The sequence below is a fragment of the Rhipicephalus sanguineus genome, chromosome 7 (genome assembly GCF_013339695.2).
Source record: "Rhipicephalus sanguineus isolate Rsan-2018 chromosome 7, BIME_Rsan_1.4, whole genome shotgun sequence".
Taxonomy (NCBI): domain Eukaryota; kingdom Metazoa; phylum Arthropoda; class Arachnida; order Ixodida; family Ixodidae; genus Rhipicephalus; species Rhipicephalus sanguineus.
Window position 1 is genome coordinate 129,973,441 of NC_051182.1, and position 20,325 is coordinate 129,993,765.

The 20,325-nt window shown below is 46.8% G+C and overlaps 1 protein-coding gene across 1 annotated transcript in view; it reads left to right on the forward strand.

Moving 5' to 3' along the window:
* LOC119399024 (fatty acid synthase-like) overlaps positions 1 to 19,749 on the forward strand; it is a 57,892-nt gene extending 38,143 nt beyond the window's left edge. The window contains exons 5-11 of the mRNA XM_049417502.1: positions 4,477 to 4,806; positions 12,285 to 12,404; positions 13,159 to 13,514; positions 16,139 to 16,492; positions 17,187 to 17,430; positions 18,320 to 18,556; positions 19,460 to 19,749. Coding sequence (XP_049273459.1) covers positions 4,477 to 4,806; positions 12,285 to 12,404; positions 13,159 to 13,514; positions 16,139 to 16,492; positions 17,187 to 17,430; positions 18,320 to 18,556; positions 19,460 to 19,749 — 1,931 coding nt within the window. The remainder of the gene's footprint in view (positions 1 to 4,476; positions 4,807 to 12,284; positions 12,405 to 13,158; positions 13,515 to 16,138; positions 16,493 to 17,186; positions 17,431 to 18,319; positions 18,557 to 19,459) is intronic.
* Positions 19,750 to 20,325: the final 576 nt, after the last annotated feature.

Consider the following 20,325-nt stretch of genomic DNA (forward strand, 5'->3'; position numbering starts at 1 on the left):
AAAAAGTAAATAAGGAAAAACATTCAGGAGGGAACGAGGCTCGAACCTGAGCCCTCTGCGTGGGAGCCCCGTTTTCTACCTCAGAGCCATGCTGGTGCTTGAAATTGCGCTGCAAAAAAGACAATATGCAGGCTTCATGCCGTGAAGGAACCACATTAACATATGTAATGTAGTGTGGAGAAGAGTAAAATAACAACCAGGGCGCCACACAACGCGAATTCTATAACCAGGCGTCACACAATGCAAACTGCGCAACGAGTGGGTTGTTGAATTCTTCCAACTCATTACAGAGGGCTCTGCCATAATTCGTTATCGTGATCAGCCACAGCACCAATAAAGTGCACATAATGCCTTACGGGTGTTTAGCGGGTACCACGGTTCTCTGCAGAATGACGAAAAATTGCATAGTGGCTGCGTCCCCACTTCACAAAAATTATGATGATTTACAGCGTAGTGGGTTCCCTCCAAGTGCACTCCTATTGGTTGTCTCACCACATTAACATATGTAACGTAGTGTGGTAGAAGAGTAAAATAACAAACAGGGCGCCCCACAACGCGAATTCTGTAACCAGGCATCACACAATGCAAATTGCGCAACGAGTGGGTTGTTGAATGCTTCCAACCCATTACAAAGGGCTCTGCCATAATTCTCTATCATCGTCAGCCACAGCATCAACAAAGTGCACATAATGCCTTACAGGTACTTAGCGGGTGCCACGGTTCTCTGCAGAATGACGAAAAATTGCATAGTGGCTGCTTCCCTACTTCACAAAAATTATGATGATTTATAACGTACTGGGTTCCTCCCAAGTGCACTTCTATTAGTTGCTAAGGAAGCCCATCAGGCTCCCATGATCCATTTCCTCAGGGTCTAAATAAAGTTAATTACCCCTCTCTCTCTCTATCTCTCTCTCTTTCTTTCTCACATTAACGTATGTTATAAAGCGTGGTGGGAGAGGTAAATAACGACCGGGCGTCACACAATGCGAATTACGTAAGTAATGGGTCGTGTAAAGCTTCCAACCCATTACAGAGGGCTCAGCCATACGTCATCAACCACCGCATCAACAAAGTGCACATAATGCCTTACATATTGTACCTCGCGTCTCCGCAGAAAGAAGAAAAAGTCACAGTTTCGCCGCAAGGGCGAAGCAATGAATGCGATAGCAAGAAACTAATGCTATACGAAGTGAGGCTCGCCGATGGATACTCTCAGTTTGAACAGCGCTCCTGTTACAAAGGCGGCCGAAGCAGCGAACGAAACTAGCGTGCTTCAAGTGTCGAGCTGTGACACTTGATAGTTCGCGCTCATCGTCTGTTTGTTCGTTTAGCGGCGTCCCTTGAGATCGAGTGACTTTCTTACGCTCCGTAACATGAGCGCGGACACCACGGTGAAAGCTTGAAACAACCCTCTTCCCCTCACCACCAGAAAACCGCGCGAGCAGACAGCGAAAGGGCAAGGTTCTCCCTGCGCAATAAGAAGAAGCGAGCGAGCTCGCCGACGACTTTTAAATGCGCCCGTCGTGCTCCTAGCGCCATCGCGCTGGTAATGAAGAAACGGTTATAAGCGCCGGCCGTCTCTGAGTCCGTCCAGCGGTAAAGGGTGTGTATATAACGCGCGCCGTTAGCTACGTGGAGGATCTGCGTTTCGTGGCGTAGCGGTTAGCGCCACTCGCTGCGGAGCAAGAGGTCCTTGGTTCGATTCCGCGCTTCGGGAGCATTTTTCTGAATTATTTTTCTTTAGGGCTTTTATATATATATACATACTTATACATATACGGTGCATGACGGCGACGGCAAAAATCAGCCGAGACTGTCCATATAATTGCTATCGCAATAATAATGTCGTGGTGGTTGTTTCCCAACTTCAGAAAAATTATGATTTGTGGCGTAGTGGGTACGTTGCTAGTGTACTTGTACCAGTTTCCGCAAGAGAGCTTGCAACGGGCTCTAGAAATGCCGCTCTTCGAGCTTTCGCTGTGACTGTGCTGCGCTTTCCGCGCAGGCCTGGCGTTTTTTTTAATGGCGATATAGACTCGCCCTTAAATCATACTGTTTTGTGTGTGTGTGTCTGAGTGGTTGACGTGCGCCGTAAGGCCGGTGCTGTGTATGAAGTAACGGAGTACCTAGTAGAACCTGTTATGTATCCAGCTGTCATAGCTAGTCGTGTCACTTTAGCGAAAGCCGGCTTACAGGTTGTGGGAGATGACCGCGCCTGCCATGGCCGGCAGCGTCCACCCGTTAGTCCAGCCCGAGCACTGTCCACGGCACGCACTACACTAGCACTTCGTCGTTGTCTATTCATTCTCTGCAACGTCCCTCTAGCGGTATTCCCATAAGGTCATGTTTTCTTTTTCGACAAACATAATTGATGCACCGGCTTATATCGTAACCTTCTGCAAGCCGGTGCATTAATTACGTTTGTAAGAAACGTTACATGCATGATTATGCAGTGAACAATACATCTAATTTCGCTGTAATCGCGCGCCTGGTGGGAAAACGTACAAGGAGGAGGAGGACAGAACTTTTATTAAAACCAATGAAAATGGGTTTTTTGATTGCGGGAGACGACGACGGCTAGTCGGCCAGGAGCTCCTGCTCTTTAGCGGCTGCCTCTGCCCGCCCCGTGATCCAGACCTGCTCGTCTGGGTCGGAGCTGAGCAGTGTGGCCTTCCACTGCTGCGTCGTGAAAATTTGCAAGCCCTGTGGGCTACCATGGATACGTATACTGGGACAGCCCCTTGGTATGTGAAAGAGGTCGGCCCGGGGGGCTCGCCACAGCTTGCATAGACGTGTAAATGTAGTTGGATAGATGTAGGAGTACATAATTGGGGTTGGAAAGCAGACCGTCTGGAGTTGCCTCCAAATCCCGACCGCGGCGGCCGCATTTTCGATGGAGGTGAAAATGCTAGAGACCCGTGTACTTGAATTTAGGTGCACGTTAAAGAACCCCAGGTGTTCAAAATTTCGGGAGCCCTCTACCACGGCGTCTCTCATAATCAAATCGTGGTTTTAGGACGTTAAATTCCAACAATTACTGTTATGGAGTTACCTCCACACGTGCTCCTCCCGTTTAGTTAACATTTCGTGCCCGGGGGGAGAGTGAAGTCTGGCCAGTCTATAATGTTGCGCCATTTCATGATACGTCACCATACGGTCCCGCGTCGACCGCCTAATTGCCTCAGAGAACCACTGCATTTCCCGAATTTGCGTCATTGGAAGCTGCTGCAACTCGTAGTTATGCAAGCGACGCATAAAGTGCTAGTTTATAATATTTTCTTAAAGGGGCCCTGCAACACTTTTCGAGCATGCTCAAAAAGCGCTGCCGATAGGTAGTCGAGGCTCCCGAGAACATGCGAGCCAAATATTACAGCGATCCGCACGGCCTGGAATTTACAATAAATTCTCAAAGTCAGCTGAAAATCGCTCCCTCTTCTCTCGACAAATGATGTATTAGTCCGCAAAATATGACGCGATTGTCGGCAGTTCCACCATTGGCTGATGTTATAATCACGATAACACCCTCATTATTACTTTCGTTGTTAATTTTGAGTTCAATAAGTAGATAATATGTATGTTTATATTCTGTTATCGCGTTAAAAACACCGAACAAACATTAATATTAGCACTTCCGGTCTCACCGACAGCTCGTCTGCTCGTAGTTGCGTGGTTCCGTTTTCTTCGCCATGCGCAGTGCCGAAAACGTGAATATTTCTGTGCTTTTGACCATCGCCGGTTGCCGTTGAGAGTGGCAGCCGTTAGAGTGTTGCCTCGATGGCTGAGAACTGCATCGTCGGCACGTTCTCACGACCGACCGAGGCACGGGCGCAGCGTGTCTCCGATAACAATGCTGGCGTCCGGTAATGGCGGCGCTTCGGGGGTCGTCCTGCCAGTGCCGTCTTACGAGGCGGTGTATCGGAGTATGGCCGAAACCGATCTCAGCTGTCATTCGTTCCAAACGAGCGCGCAGGTTTGCTTCCATGGTTGGCAGAGCGATGAAAACACTACGGCGTTCGAGGTGCACACCCAACATTACCAAATCGACGCGCAGTTTTCAAGCACGCGCGATACACAGTGCGATGGGCTCCACTCGACGAGAACGACGCAAGCCGACCGGAAGTGACGGCACAGACCACGTGGTTGCGCCCAGACGTCAGAGCGAAAAAAATGAAGAAAAAAACTCAGCCGGCGCTCTTGGGCGGAGCCTCGCTCCTCTGCGCTGCCTCCCTCGACTCGCTGCCTAGCTTTCCGCGCACTCGCGGCGTTGAGTTGAGGGAGAAAGCTGCGGAACGTGATCTCTATAATTTGGTAACACCACTTAGACTTGACGGATTCGAAAAATTTTTGCGGCATATGACTCGTGAAGAGTCATACGTCAATAATGAGACTATTCCAATATAACTAAGAAAGGTGTTGCAGGGCCCCTTTAATTGAAATGAGCTTAAAAGGTTGAGCTTGCTGTCCTTGTGCAACCAGGCAACCTGGCTACCTCCGATTGCGTTCTCGGTCTGGAGTTCTCCGGCCGCGACCCGGAGGGTCGCCGAGTCATGGGAGCCGTGGCTTCCGAGGGCATGGCGACGGCGCTTGCCGCCGACCCGTGCTTCCTTTGGGAGGTTCCCGAGTCCTGGAGCCTCGAGGAGGCCTCTACGGTTCCCGTCGCCTACTCTACCGCCTACTACGCCCTCGTGGTCCGAGGCAACATGAGGCCCGGCGAGTCCGTGCTCGTCCACTCCGGCAGCGTAGGTGTCGGACAGGCCGCCATCTCGATCGCTCTCTCCATGGGCTGCATGGTCTTCACCACAGTCGGTAGGTGCTGAGAGCAGTGAACTTCAGACGTATGTCCCTTCTTCTCATTGTCATCCCTGAAAAAAATTCAGGAGCCCCTGCCCTGTCCAGAAAGTGGCGCAAGTGAAGCCTGGCGTGTGCCTGGCGTACTACCTTTCTTTCTTTCTTTCTTTCTTTCTTTCTTTCTTTCTTTCTTTCTTTCTTTCTTTCTTTCTTTCTTTCTTTCTTTCTTTCTTTCCTTCTTTCTTTCTTTTTTCCCTTTCTTTTTCTTTTTTCTTTCTTTCTTTCCTTGTTTCTTCCTTTTTTCATTTCTTTTTTTTCTTTTCTTCTTTCTTTTTTTTCTTTCCTTCTTTCTTTCCTTCTTTCTTTTTCCTTTTTTCTTTCTTTTTCTCTTTCCTTCTTTCTTTCCTTTCTTTCTTTCCTCCTTTCTTTTATCTTTCCTTTCTTCCTTTCCTTCTTTCTTTTTATCTTTCCTTCTTTCTTTCTTTTTTCCTTTTTTTCTTTCTTTCTTTCTTTCTTTCTTCTTCTTTCTTTTTCTGTTTCTTTTTTTCTTTCTTTCTTTCCTTCTTTCTTTCTTTTTCTTTTTCTTTTTTTCTTTCTTTCCTTCTTTCTTTCTTTCTTTCTTTCTTTCTTTCTTTTTGTTTTTCTTTTTTTCTTTCTTTCTTTCCTTCTTTCTTTCCTTCTTTCTTTCTTTCTTTATTCCTTTCTTTCCTTTTTCTTTCTTCCTTTTTTCCTTTCTTATTTTCTTTTTTTTCTTTGTTTCTTCCTTTCCTTCTTTCTTTCTTTTCTTTCTTTCCTTTTTCCTTTCTTTCTTTCTTTCCTTCTTTCTTTCTTTATTTTTTCCTTTCTTTTTTTCTTTCCTTCTTTCTTTCCTTTCTTTCTTTCTTTCTTTCTTCCTTTCTTTTTTTCTTTCTTTCTCTCCTTGTTTCTTTTTTTCTTTTCTCCTTTCTTTTTTTCCTTTTTTCTTTCCTTTCTTCTTTTCTTTCCTTCCTTCTTCCTTTCTTTTTTCCTTTCTTATTTTTCTTTCTTTCTTTCTTTCTTTCTTTCTTTCTTTCCTTCTTTCTTTTCCTCTTTCTTTTTTCTTCCTTTCTTTCATTCCTTCTTTCCTTCTTTCTTTCTTTCTTTCTTTCTTTCCTTTTTCCTTTCTTTTTCCTTTTCTTCTTTCCTTCTTTCTTTCCTTCTTGTTTTCCTTTTTTCTTTCTTTCTTTCTTTCTATCGCATTGCACCATGCTCTCTCCTAACCTTTCCCTTCCTCCATGCCGAGAATTGGACTTGTCATCCACGCGCTTAGGAGCGCAACACATAACTTGCTACAGGCAGAGAACATTTACCACTTTAGAGAACGGAAACTGTACCTTTGGCTGTAGTACGGAAATAAGGGTAGCGGCGGCGTACTGAACTGCAATAGAGCGAGGCGAGATGGCGCTGCAAGTACTATCATCATCAGTAGATGAACGCATTTTTGCTGCTGGTTCGCTCTGGTCGCGCTACTGCGCTTTTTGCTCCCTGTGGTATTTTGTTCTTTGTCGTTGCTAAATCGCTGCTCGCGTGTGTAATATTTATCGCCAGGTGACCAAACTGGCCTCGACTGACAAAACAACGTCAATCAAGTAAGGTTTGCATCGTTTATTGTGAGTGCTCAAGCTGGTACAATGTATACAGTCAGGTCCAAGCAAAACAAGTCTCTCATACACGTCGAAAGCTTTCAACCCGTACGTGTGTAATCAGCCTGAAAGCTGACAAATGTGGGCATATAACTGAACACCGAGATCGCTGAAAGAACGTTGCTCTCGTTGTGTAGCAGCGTCCGAGTTTTAACAGCATAGCTTTAGGACGAGGGTCTTATCCTTCCGTTAGTTATGCGGCGCTTGCCAGGTTGTGTTGATCTTTGAGTGCGTGGTGTGGAGTCGGAAACGAAACGTGCGCTACGCCGACAGATAGTTGGCGTAGTGAGAGCAATGTAGTCTTAATTAATCTTTTACGTAAACAATCGCGGATGCGTACAGTTTTGCATCTTTCTCGCTCTGCGATGTCACCTTGAATGCGTTACAAATAAAGAATATCACGTTGTGTCTACAGGGCAGGCACGAATTTCTCGGCTAAATTCTCGGCCGTGAAGCCATACCATAGGTATTACGTATTCAGGTAATAGGTGGAAGAAAATATTTCAGGCTCATTTTGTTCCTCGATATAGTTCAGTTACACAGTTTCTACAGCTAGAATTTCTTGGCGCTAGTAGTAATCGGACTGCTGAGTATAAGGCGAGTGCTTACAGATTCTAGAAGCACAATTCTAAGAAGATAAGCTTTAGGCATGCAGTGTACATCTTCGTTTGTGTTCGCACAGAACACTAAACAACTGCTCAGCCGTAAGCACAATCTCTGTATCACATAGACATGGCGATAGAACTTGAGCACTTGCAAGCAAACACTGGCGAAATCAAACTGTGGGGCATGATGTGAACCTGTGCCAATGCTGGATAAATAAAGGTCATATATATATATTGCATACTTGTTATTGTGTTATTTACTTTTTCAATATATTTGGGCTTGGGAGCTCAAGTATGTATTCTCCCTGCTACTTTTAGAAGCTCCAGCTTGAAATACTGTCACATGCGCTCCTTTCTTTCTGTGTTTTATGTTATTGGCCAATTGAACGTGTAGTTACTGCATTGCGGAAACCATGCCAGAATATCTGGGAACATTCCAGATTATTTTAGGACCTTCTGTTAGGCTGGAGCGTGCAATTGCAAACAGCTCAGTTAATTTTCGAACTAACGCAGCCACCAGCGATAATGCTCGAATGTTCAATGCCGCAGGTATAAATGCCGACGCGCCTTGCCACAGATCAGTTTATCGACGGCCGACGCCTGTTCGCCGCTATCAGTGTGCAGTGTGTATTGCTGTAGCTTGACTTTTCGTTTCCCGGCCACAAGTTCGGCCGAATAAAAAGTTTCATCTTGGACACACCGACTGCTGCTTTCGTCGACGTCACGACCCCGTGACAATACGTAAAATCTTGTAGTGTGGCTGTGGATAAGTCCAAGTTCATGTATGTTTGTTAAAAAAATGCAATCAACCAGTATTTTGTTATCTAGTGCTGAGATGACGTCATGTGTAAAAGATAGAAGCTGAGTTTCGCACGAATGATGCTTACGAAATCCGTGTTGGAACTTGCTGAAGAATCCGTTGGTTTCTAGAAATGCCATGAGATTAGAGTAGATTATGTGCTCGAGCATCTTACAGGGAATACTTGTTAAAGAAATTGGTCGGTAGTTCAGGGGAGAGTGTTGGCTTCCGGATTTAAAGACGGGAATAACCTTCCCCACCTTCCAGTCAGTTGGCAAAGTGCCACACTGGAGAGACTGCTTAAAAATGTGCGACAATACAATGGAACAGTACACTTCAGTGTTCTTCAGAAATTTCGCGTTATCTCATCAGTGCCACAGGCAGAAGACAGCTTAAGTCGCCGGATTAAGTTAATAATTCCTTCAAATTCTATAGTTATGTAATCCATTGGAAAAAACCCGCTGTGATTATACCTGCGGCACTGAAACAGCACATGAATCTGAAAACATTGCGAAAAGACGTGTTAAGAACAGAACAGCACTCTTCGTTGCGCATCGCGCGGCCATTGGAATCAGTAAGTGATATGACGGTTTGTTTTATTGGGTTGACAGTTTTCCAAAATTTCGACGGGTTATAAGACAACAACGAAGGAAGCGTAGTGTTGAAATATTCATGCCTGGCATTTCTGATGGAAAAGCGATACGCGGAAAGAGCTTCGCGATAAGCCTGCCAGCGGAAAAACACTGCTGTCGAGCTTAGCCGAGCGGAAGAGGCGTTTTTTTCCTATTAAGAAGCCTTTTCAGGTTTGCTGTGAACCATGGCGATCGCTGCTTTTTTGATATAACTTGAAGCGGCACATGCCTGTCGACCAATGAGGCAATTTTGCCTCTAAAACGACACCAATTTTGCTCGACTGATCGGTCAAAAAAACCAGGCATATAGCTATCAATAAACTGTTCAAGTTCCGTATTTATTGCAGCATAGTCCCCTTTTTTGTAGTTTCTTATGGTCTTAGTAACCTTAGTTCGGGCTGAAATGTCAATATTTAAAGTAAGTTGCAAGCAGCAGTGGTCACTAACACCAGGAAAACAAGTCATTGAGTTCACTAAATTTGGTGTCGTAGTCAGGATTAAATCCAGTACATTAGCAGACGTAACGGCTCTTCTTGTTGGTTCGGTGACCATTTGAGTTAAATTGAAATCTAAACATAGATTAACGAATGATTTATTCTCCGCTGTCGCCTCTGTGATAGTAGGACTGGTACCTGACCAATCAATTTTAGGAAAGTTAAAGTCTCCCAAAAGGAACAGGTGAGAATGCGGAAATTGTACAACTAGTGAATTCAACACGTCATGCAGTTCGTTACAAAAGTCAGGCGCCGCGTTGGGCGGCCTATAGCACACACAAAATAGAGCACTCTGATGGTGTAAAGGGATATTTGCACAAACAAGTTCTAAGCAAGAATTCACCGGTATCATGTGTGACTCTAGGTTATCGGCTACCGCTATAAGAACACCTCCCCCTTTTCCGCTACTACGATCACAGCGATAGATGGTATACTTTTTGTCGCAGCCAAATAGTTCACTACTGCCTACATCGGAAGAAAGCCATGTTTCGGTGAGCGCCACGACGTCAGCGCAGCACGAGTCAATGACAGCCGATAAAGTGTCTCGCTTATTAATTATGCTTCTGACATTTGATAGTAGAAAGGATGTGCCAGCCAGAGCAGGGGTCACAAGACTCCTAACATTTGATGTTCGGGCTAGGATAAGCAAGGCCCTCTACCTGCAGACGTAGAAGCAGACGAAGAATCGTTCCCACTTTCGTCTCTGTCGGATTCCACTACACAGATGCTATCGGTTGTTCGCGAGTACACGAAGCACTTTTTGTTTATGTATAGTCTGTTGTAACGTACTGAAAACTGCTGTTTGCTAGCTTTTCCATATTCAAAAAGCTTTTTACGCACACTTCTCGTAGTCGCACAGAAGTCTTCGTTAACCGATACGCCACAAGCTTTGAGTTTGGCTCTAGCGACCAAGATGCTCTCGCGTAGCTTGGAAGATGCGAATTTAATTATGACGGGTCGGCATTTTCCTGGCGCGTACTTCCCTAACCTGTGCGCGCGAGATATGCGTTCGTCATCGTCACCCAGGTTTAGCTTTAACTCTGTATTAAGGATATTGCATACTTTTTTTTCACACTGGGTCCATGTTTCGGCTGCAGTGTCTTCAATGCCGTGTAATATCAGATTATCGCGGCGGGAGCGATCTTCTAGTTCGTTGAGACGTTCGCTCAACGCTGCCAGTTTTGGCGCTACGCCCACACTCGCGTTTTCACCGCTCAAGCGCATACTGTCCTCTACCAGGGAAAGTCTGCTGTGAATGTCGCAAATTTTTTCTTCAAGTGAACTCTGCGCTTCCTTGACGGCGGTAAGCGAAGCCATAACCTCGCTGTGCTTCGTGTCAACGTTTTTATGAAGGGATTTTATCAAAGAAAGAAATTCTTTGTGCTCTTTGCTTGTTTCCTCCTTCAGCGGCATGTTGTATCACTCGGGCTAGCTTCTTTACAAGGCGTGTCATGTAACAGGTGCCTTGCTCATTGCACACAGCTGTTTCCTTGTTAGGCCAGGAGGCTACAGCAGAAAAAAATATTTCTGATTATAACATAATATCTGGGGTTTAACGTCCCAAAACCACCATATGATTATGAGAGACGCCGTAGTGGAGGGCTCCGGAAATTTCGACCACCTGGGGTTCTTTAACGTGCACCTAAATCTAAGTACACGGGCCTCAAACATTTTCGCCTCCATCGAAAATGCAGCCGCCGCGGCCGGGATTCGATCCCGCGACCTTTGGGTCAGCAGTCGAGCGCCATAACCACTAGACCACCGCGGCGGGGCTATTTCTGATTATAGTGACGGTTTTTTATCACACTAAAGTGAAAGTACACTCATAATTATGTGAAGCTTTTGTTACACTAAATGTGTAGTAAAGATAACCTAAACTGACAGCAGGAGAAATGAGACCTCTAAACCTGGCTTCTCAAATGCGATCCGGCAAACTATAACTCATATGTTTTTTTGCACTGATATACGGGCTAGTTACGAAGATACATGCGAGGCGTTGGTGACGCAATTGCCTCCCTTTATTTATTGCAGTGGCCTGGTTAATATTAACCGAACGATAAACTCAGCAACCCGCTCCCACGTGAAGCCACGCCGCAAGGAACGCACGTTTTCTCAACGACAGAGTATGACGTTGAAAATTGAATATTGCAGTGCGTTCGCCTGCGTGTGACACCCACACAAAGCCATGGTTAAAAAAAACTGAAGCAATAGGTGTTTACTCACTGGTCCGTATATTCTCGGGCTTGAAACGAGTGTCATCCGGTGAAAGCTTCAAAGATCCCTTCGTTCCCCTGAATTCAGCTGAATGCACTTCGCGAAGGGATTCAACGAGTCAAAACGAACAGAACAAAAGCGACTGTGTCGGCCGGCAGTGGCTCGAAACATTTACAGCGAAACGAAACAGCGCGAGACCCATCCCAATGCACCGCGAACCGTCACCTGTCGTTGCGCCGCCGTATATATTGAAATGAAGATAATGATGCCGATAGGCTGCTGACAACTACGAGTCTGTTGGAGCAAAAACTATTACAAAAGATTCATGACGTGGTACCTGGCAATGCAAGGCAACTTCCTATAAACAGCAATTTGTTTATTGAAGTGTAACAGTAAGCAAACAACTAAGCTTCTTTATTTCAAGAATATTTTACTTTGAAGTTTGGGTCCGACGAGGGCGCCCCTACATAAAAAGTCAAATAGCGCGAATGGCGGCCACCACAACGTCGCCATGTATCCTAACGCATAGGTTAGTAGACCACTCCCGGTGTTTGAAGCTGGAAACTCGCCGCGGTCGATTTTTTCGCCCTCTGCGGCGATCGCTGGAACTTGAGACTTTCCGGGGCCTGCTACAGGTATCAACCCCGGTCATGAGCTCATATCCAAGCAACATGCAATGTGGTAACTTGAAGTTACAAGTCACCTTGATAACCTCGATAAAAGATTATATTGCCGTATCAGAAACGGCTGACCGCCCACAAGCCCACATCGATAAAGGATTATTTGATGGAAAACGGCGCGTACAAGTACGCGTGTGACCGGCACACCTTCGGGGGACTCATTTCTTTGCGCTTGCGGGCACTGGATTTTGTTGCGGTGGTCACCGACGACAACGACACTGGCGAGGCACTTGAAAAGCGTGGGAAATTTCAGGCATCTGCCTGTTAGTCCATATACTCTTTTCCACAATCGGCTTTATTGCCAGTTTATCTTTAGTTCCTCTTGCATTACATCAGAGTAGACCAGTTTTACTTGATTTCGCACGTGTGACGGAGCGAAGTTGCACGTTATTTCTCCATCCGATTCTTCAGGTTCTATGGAACAGCGGAACTTCCTCAAGCGCCATTTCCCACAACTGCAGGACCGAAACTTGGCAAGCTCGCGTGACCTCTCGTTCGAGGAGCGAATTCTTCACGAGACGAAGGGCAGAGGTGAGTGTTCTGAATCGTCGCGGAAGGGCAGCATATAGGGGAATGCGCGAATTCATTATTAAGAAAATGGCGTGACCGAAAAAAATGCCCTTGACCACATGTATAGAAGCGACGTTTTCTTAATGATGCATTCGTAACAAATCGCCCAGCTGTCAATCTTACTGACTGCCTGAAAGTGAGTTTATGCATATGGCATTTAAAGCAATGACTTAAAGTGACCACTACTAGCTCGCTTTCGACCACAATCCCTCCAAGGATGCTTGCGCCTTAACAGAATCATTTTCGTTGATACTTAGGGTGCTGCACGTCTTAGCATCACGAATATGAGATATGTGTTAAAATTAAGATTGTAGTGTTGTAAATACCTCGGCTATTCTCGATGCAACACAACAGTCTCGCATTGACCTCTGAAGTTTCACAGAGCGTGAGGTTCGTAGTGCCTGATCCGCGTAAAAAATCGCATCAAGTTCACTGAAGGCATCTAGGCCTTCATTACGTTGAACATGTTTAGTTATGGAACCGAAGTATTTTATGGTTTGCGTCATGAAAGGCCTGTATGTAGCCAAGATATTTCATGGTCCCATAGCATGCAATAGATGAAGCGTTTTGAGACTCCGAGCGCCTGAGCTGTTGTTTTGATGTCCGAACAAGCGACCGACGAGAGTACAATGCATATGGTCGTAAGTTCGTAAGGCTGTGATTCCAGAGTCGAATCAGACAACCGGTCCTACCACCTTCTTTATCCAAACACTAGGCGTGGACCTCGTTCTCAATTCGCTGGCCGAGGAGAAGCTGCAGGCCAGCGTCCGCTGCCTGGCGACCCACGGCCGATTCCTGGAGATCGGCAGGTTTGACCTGTCCAGAAACTCCAAGCTCGGCATGTCCGTGTTCCTCAAGAACATAGCGTTCCACGGCATCCAGCTGGACGGGCTGTTCGGCGATGACCCCTTCGTGGGGGCCGACAAGCGACGCGTAGCCGATCTTGTCGGTGAGGGCATCGCCTCGGGTGCTGTGCGGCCCCTGAACGCCATCAAGTTCACAAGGGACAAAGCAGAGGAGGCGTTCCGGTTCATGGCATCTGGAAAACACACGGGCAAAGTCGTGCTTCAAGTGCGTTTGCCTGTGTTTTCATTCTTTCCTGCTCCAAGACATAACTTTCTATAATTCTCTCTCTCCCTCTCTCAAAGACGTACTTGGCAGAGCTTTAATCGTACCTCGGTGGTGGAATTTCTTTATTTACCATGTCAATACGCATCAACAGCTTCCGTTAACAAAAAGAAGTCACAGTTTCACCGCAAGGGCGAAGCAATGAATGCGATAGCAACAAACTGTAGTATTACACGAAGTGAGGCTGGCAGCTAACTGTTTTGTATCCGATCTCGCGTAACTACAAAACGCTGGTGTAAGAGAATATGGCCGCTCCAGGGAGAGATGCTCACCGCATAGTCACTTCGCGTTGAGAGCGCAGCACGTAGAAGGGTATACCAGCCGCCCGCTGTGATGGCTTTCGAGATAGCGCGCGCGCCACCGATCGCGGCCGCACCCTTAGATCCAAAGTTCAAAGTAGTGGCTGCTCGCGCGACAATCTCCTCTCCCCCTCCTCCGCTCCTCACCTCGCGTCTTTTTTCATGGTCGTTAAAGACGGCGGGGCCTTTCCTGTCTGCTACGACGGCAGGCCTACCGAACGGGGTGATGTTATCGCATACACCATCCAACCGACGGAAACGGGCCGGCTCATTTTATCTCTGCTTCGGCCGCGTTCGTCGCCCCCCGCTCGCGCGCTTTTACGCGCGGTAGAACAACCATGCGCGGGGGGATCTTATCAATTTGGACTTCATACCGGAAGGACATGACGGCGACGGCGACGGCAAAAACCCGTCGATCGAGACTGTCCATATAATTGACTGTCCATAAATGACTCGTTCCAACTCGCCCAACAAGCAACGTTGCTAATTGCTATCGCAATAAAACAGAAGTCAATCAAAGGGAATGATATAATAGTTTCTAATGAAATCAGTTGGCAATTACGGGAGAACACGTACTTCTCAGATTTGAACTGCCATGCACCCTTGACGGGGCATGGAAGCTGCGTGTGCTTGCTCGCCAATGCACCACTTCACAATAGAACGAGCCACCTTTCAAGCACGCACGACTGTATTCTCTAGAACCAACTCTCAGCCTTCAAATTCCTCCAGGACTTCGCCGACATGACGCTACCCTTCTGTGTAGGTTATGGTTGGGCGTCACAGTTACTTATGCGTAGGCGTTCCGCATAGGAATGGCAGACACTGCAGGCCGTGAACACTGCGGCAGTGATGAAACGATTTAAGGTACTCTGCGCGACTACCCACAGTACAGTTCACGGAGACATTCGTTTTGCAACGCGCTCGATGAATCGGAAGAAAGCACTCTGCGCCATTGGCAGGACTTAACGTCAGAGAAAAACGCTGTGCAAGAGCTACTGCGTGTTCTGCGTTCAACAGTCTTATGAGAACGGCTCTGATTGGAACGTCCTGCGTCTGTGTGCATGTGGGCCTTTTTTAGGGGCGAAACTCCTTAAGCCGGCACCCGTTCGTCCCTCGTAGTCGTAGTAGCGGTAGTAGTGCGTAACTAGTCGTAACGCTAGTACCAGATCTCGACCTCCAAGGTGGTGCCGGTGGGAGATTTTTCCTGTGCGTTGTTGAACAATAAAAAATTCGCAGCGTGCGCTTTAACTAAAAGCCGAATTCTTCTGTCTCTCATTCCCCATTAGCAGCCATTGGCATGGTCCAGTAGGAAACGTTAGTAGAAGTAGAAGTGTAAGTGTTAGCTAAAAGCCGACTTCTTGTGTCTCTCATTCCCATTAGCAGCCATTGTTTACCTCCAAGGTAGTGCCTGGTGAGATTTCTCCTGTGCGTGATTAAACGATAAAAATTTTGTTCAAAACGCCGTTGATTGATGAAATAAACCAACGAAAGACGCCAGATGTTTTCTAAAAGCAAAACGAAAGAACGCCAGATGTTTCTAAAGCAAAACGAAAAGACGCCAGCTGCTTAACGAAAGACGCCAGATGTTTTCTAAAGCAATGGTTTTCTAAACAATGAAAATTCACAGCGTACATGTAAAATTAAAGTGAGCTGCAAGTCGTCATAACTTATCGAACCCTTAGTACAAACGCGCCCGATCTCACGTCGGTGATGATGTACTGGGTAGAATTCACGGAAGATTCACAGTTTACCGATGAACCTCCGCAGCTTCGCCCACTCATCATTCACTCCGTGGATATGCTGTGATTTTTATCTATTATTTTACCTCTCTCTCTCTGTCCTCTTTCCGGCCCTTCGTTACCCACCCCTGTGCAGTGTAGCAAATCGGGTACTAGTACCAGGTTTACCTTCCTGCTTTTCCTTTACATCTATTTCTTTCTCTCTCTCTCTCCTAAAACGTTGTGGCCAAGACTGTAACAATATTCAGAACGAGAAGGAAAGAGGAAGCTGTTATTTGAGAAGAAAAGTGGTTGCCCTTATATTCGCATAGATACAACACTGCAGAAAAAAAATTGCTCTAGGAAAGCGCACCAGAAAAGGGTCCTGTGTACACGAGAATTCTCAATAGATGCAGCTCTTGTAGGAGTGTTGCAGGTGTTAAACTAAGGTGAGGAATCTCGACAAGTAATTTAAAGGATGAACACGATAAATGTGTTCGGGTTGCCACTCATCGCTAAGAATGTCATCGCTGCCTTTTGGCACGAACAGGTCCGGCCGGAAGAGACGCCGCGCAGGACGACACCCGCCACGCCGCTCACCGTGGAGGCCGTGGCACGCACCTGCTTCTATGAGCACAAGTCGTACGTGATCGCCGGCGGCCTCGGCGGTTTCGGCCTGGAGCTCGCCGACTGGATGGTGCTCCGCGGATGCCGCAAGCTGGTGCTCAGTGCACGGTCCGGCATCCGGACGGGATACCAGAAGCTGTCTCTCCACCGGTGGCAGCAAGCCGGCTGCAAAGTGGTCGTGAGCAAGGCTGACTCTGCGACCGAGAATGGAGCCCGACAGGTAATTGAGGATGCCACTATGCTGGGACCCGTCGGCGGCATCTTCAACGCGGAAGTGGTTAGTAGTGGCAGCTCATATTTTGATAATTCCTTGGAACGGTACTGTTGCGGAACTGAAGTGGAAAGATATGATGTACACTCAACCTTCATTAAAACGGAGTCGCATCTCACAGGAAAATATCTTCGTTACATCAAAAAAATTCTTACAAATGGGCATTCGTACTGTCCTTCGTTTTTCTTTGATAACCGATAATTGGTTGTATTCGTGTCCGTTATATCGAGGTTTTGGTGTATTCTGGATTGGTTGCCATAGGTCACAGCTTTTGCTTCCACTGTGCAGAGTCAGTAAGATGTAATGCAGGTGAAATTGCTGGAAGCAGCTGCACTTGTATTTAATATTTAATCTTGCCATATAAATAAAGTTATTTGATTCATTTGGGGCACTTCATTAGGAAATGGCAAATGCACAGAAATGTAATAAGTATATTCTCAGTAAACGAAAATCTGTTAAACGAAATGGTATTTAAATGGACCAGTTGCCTCTAACATGATTGGTTTCGTCCTTCAGTTTTTCGCCCCTGTTCATGTCTTAGTAAACGGAACGAAACTCCTGTTAAACAGAACATATTTTCCTGGCCCTTTCATGTTCCGTTTAACGACAGTTTACAGTATTACTCGTTTGCTGTTGTGACTCGTACCCGTTAACAGCGAGTGGTGTGGATCTCGCAGAGTGGTCTGTTCGTGCTGCGCAGGTTCTTCGGAACGCACTCCTCGAGAATCAGACGCCCGAGTCTTACGAGACCGTGTGCAAGCCCAAGGTTGACGGCACGCTGCGCCTGGACGAGCTCTCCCGGAAGATGTGTCCGCAGCTGGACCACTTCGTTGTCTTCTCGTCTGTGTCATGCGGCCGGGGCAACGCTGGCCAGACTAACTACGGCTATGCCAACTCCGTCATGGAGCGTATCTGCGAGCGAAGAGTCGCTGATGGACTACCTGGTGAGCTGATTTATTAGCTGGTGTCCTTGGCAGTGTTAAATTCTATATGTGGTGTGACTCCGACGTCAGCATGTTGCTTTATGATCGCACGATGGTGAAAGCGAAGCGTAATATGGTCTAGAAATTTCGGGCACGGTAAATCGTTGTATGACATTTATTAGCTGATGTGCATTCTTTATGTGATATAGTTGCAAACGCACGAATGTCGCATAAATATTTTTCTCCAATTTCAACGATGTAACTCATCATTTGTGGCTCATGAAAGTCACTAAGTAGTCATAATATAAACGTGGCAGGGGCATCCAATAAGTTATCGAACTTTATAATATATAACGTTTCGCTGTAGAAGTAAGCGGCTCGATTCACGAAGCATAAAGTCATATAACTGCAAAGTGCAGTCGAATTTCGATACAATGAACATGCATATAAGAAATTATGAGATCTAACGACCAAGCAAAAATACATTGTCTTGGCACTCTTCCAGTGCAAGTATGTACAGTACGGTCCGCTGTTAAAGGGAACACTCAAATGAGCACCTTTCGTATTGCTTGCCCCCTAAATGCAAGTGCGCGTGGAAATGTGGCTCGTGCGCAGCAGTAGTCTCTCAAAAGGAGTCGGAACTGTCAACCATCTGTAGTCGCATGCAAATCTAAGCCACGATGCTTTTCGAGGAAAGCTAAAACTAGACATATACTTCACTCAAGTGTTCACTGAACAGTGGACCCGTCTGTACGTTTATAACAAAAATCGAATAGTTACCAAAGCTATTTCCATGTCGTGTGCGGCTTGTTTTTAGAGCAGTGCTTACCTGCGTTATGCAGAAAAGAAACTCTTGCATTTGAATACACATCTGCAGTACTTATCTTGCGGTGTCATTGTGCTCTTCAAGGCCTGGCTATCCAGTGGGGCGCCATTGGGGACGTTGGTGTCCTCCACGACACGATGGGGGCCGACGTGGTTGTGGGCGGCACCCTGCCCCAGAGGATAAGCTCGTGCATGGCCGTCATGGACCGGTTCCTGAGCCAGAGTCATCCGGTTGTGTCGAGCTTGGTCAAGGCCGATCTCTCCACCAAGTCGGATGGCAAGGTCACGCAGAACCTCGTCCAGTCTGTCGCACACATACTTGGTGAGTATACTGGCGACATCTGCGGCATTCTGTCCTAGTCACCAAAGGGGCATGCCAGCAGTGAGCTCGCTGGCACAACAAGTTGAAAAGGAACTGTCGCTGATTCCGCATGTGCCATATATAACCGAGACACGTTGAACCCTTGAGCACTCTTTGAAATCGTGCCTTGCAAGATGTGGTGCATCTTAAGCTCACTTCCGGCACAATTAGAAGTACTTGTAACTGAGGTTCCCCCTAAGCCCGGGTTGAAGATTATCACGTTTGTCTATCAAGCGCGCCAAAACGTGTGAACGCTGACGAAGCGTCATTGATGTTTGCTGATCCGAAAATTGCACTTGTGAACTGCGGCGTTAGTCCTTCGGTCTTCCCTGTAATGATCATGCGAACAAATCTATGGCTGCTACAAGAATGTCGTGCTTCTTAGGACGAAAATTTTACCTGGTCTCTTAGATTATCATTAAAAAGTCTGAACCCAAAAGCCTTAGCGATGACGAAGTAAAGATTGACACGTACACGTATTTCGCTTTGACAGTGGCTGATGACACGTAACTATGGTCGATGTTTGTGGCCGATTACACAAAACCACTCGGACCGGGTACAACGTACTCATTGTATCCGCTTTCCATTATCCCCTCACCTATTCGAGCGCCTGTTAACGGCTCTTTGCACACACGTAGTCGGTGCTGGCGCCTTTGGAAAGACATTTCATGACGGGTAGTGTGCCACCGTCAAGTGACTGGGTGCGCCGTGAAGACAGACATCGGACGTCAGACTTTTCGCCTCATGATCCATATAAGGCTTTCGCCTCAAAAATGTCAAGCTCGAAGGCTTTTACTTGCATCTACTTTTGGTCAAGCTCTTCCTAAATTGACGTTTTCTTTTTTTTTGTTCTCCGATGCGTAGGCGTAGAGGAACCCTCCAGCTTAAACCCGAGCATGAGCCTCGGCGAGTTGGGCATGGACTCACTCATGGGCGTCGAGGTGAAGCAGACCATCGAGCGCGACTACGACCTCTCCTTGTCCATGCAAGAGATCCGGCAGCTCACCATCAACAGGCTTCTAGAAATCGGCGGGACAGCTGGGAGCGAGCCAGACTCCTCTGAAAGTGCCGCCGCCACGCCGAAGGAGAGTGAGGGCCGGCCTTTTGGCCGACATCCCCAGGACGACGACCACACAGAACACTTCGACAACTGAACTCACTGATCTTTTAACAATGAATATACAGCCTAGAAAGGCCAAATGCTTTTCTACATCGTGGTAGGTACATGTACAAGCATTTAAGAGTGCGCTAACACAACAGACAAACTGCCCTTTGAAGACGTGCAAGACGTACGTGCCCATGCAAACACGCCGCGGCTAGCAGACGACGCAGGGAGCTATCCACACTAGGCGCGCTTCAGCCAGTGGCCGCCAGGCGGCGACTCCGCTCGATCTCGGGGCGAATTGCCTGCTTCACGACTTTAAAACTGAACGCTTCACTTTCACCTTATTTTTTTTATTGTGGCATTTATAATAACACAGACAAAATATTACGTAATTGCGCGTTTCGTTGTGTTTCACGTACCCTTTACGTCGCGTTGGGCAAGACTCATGTGTTTGCGTAACCATGTGTACACGACACGCCAAGCAAAATTATACAGAAACTGGCGAAAGTACAGGAGAGCACCCCAAGCTTACACCAATCCACATAAAGTCGGCTTCCCTTTTAAACATCTATGGACTTCTGGAAAGGCGTTTTTACACGGGCAATATAAGCCCGTCATTTAAGAA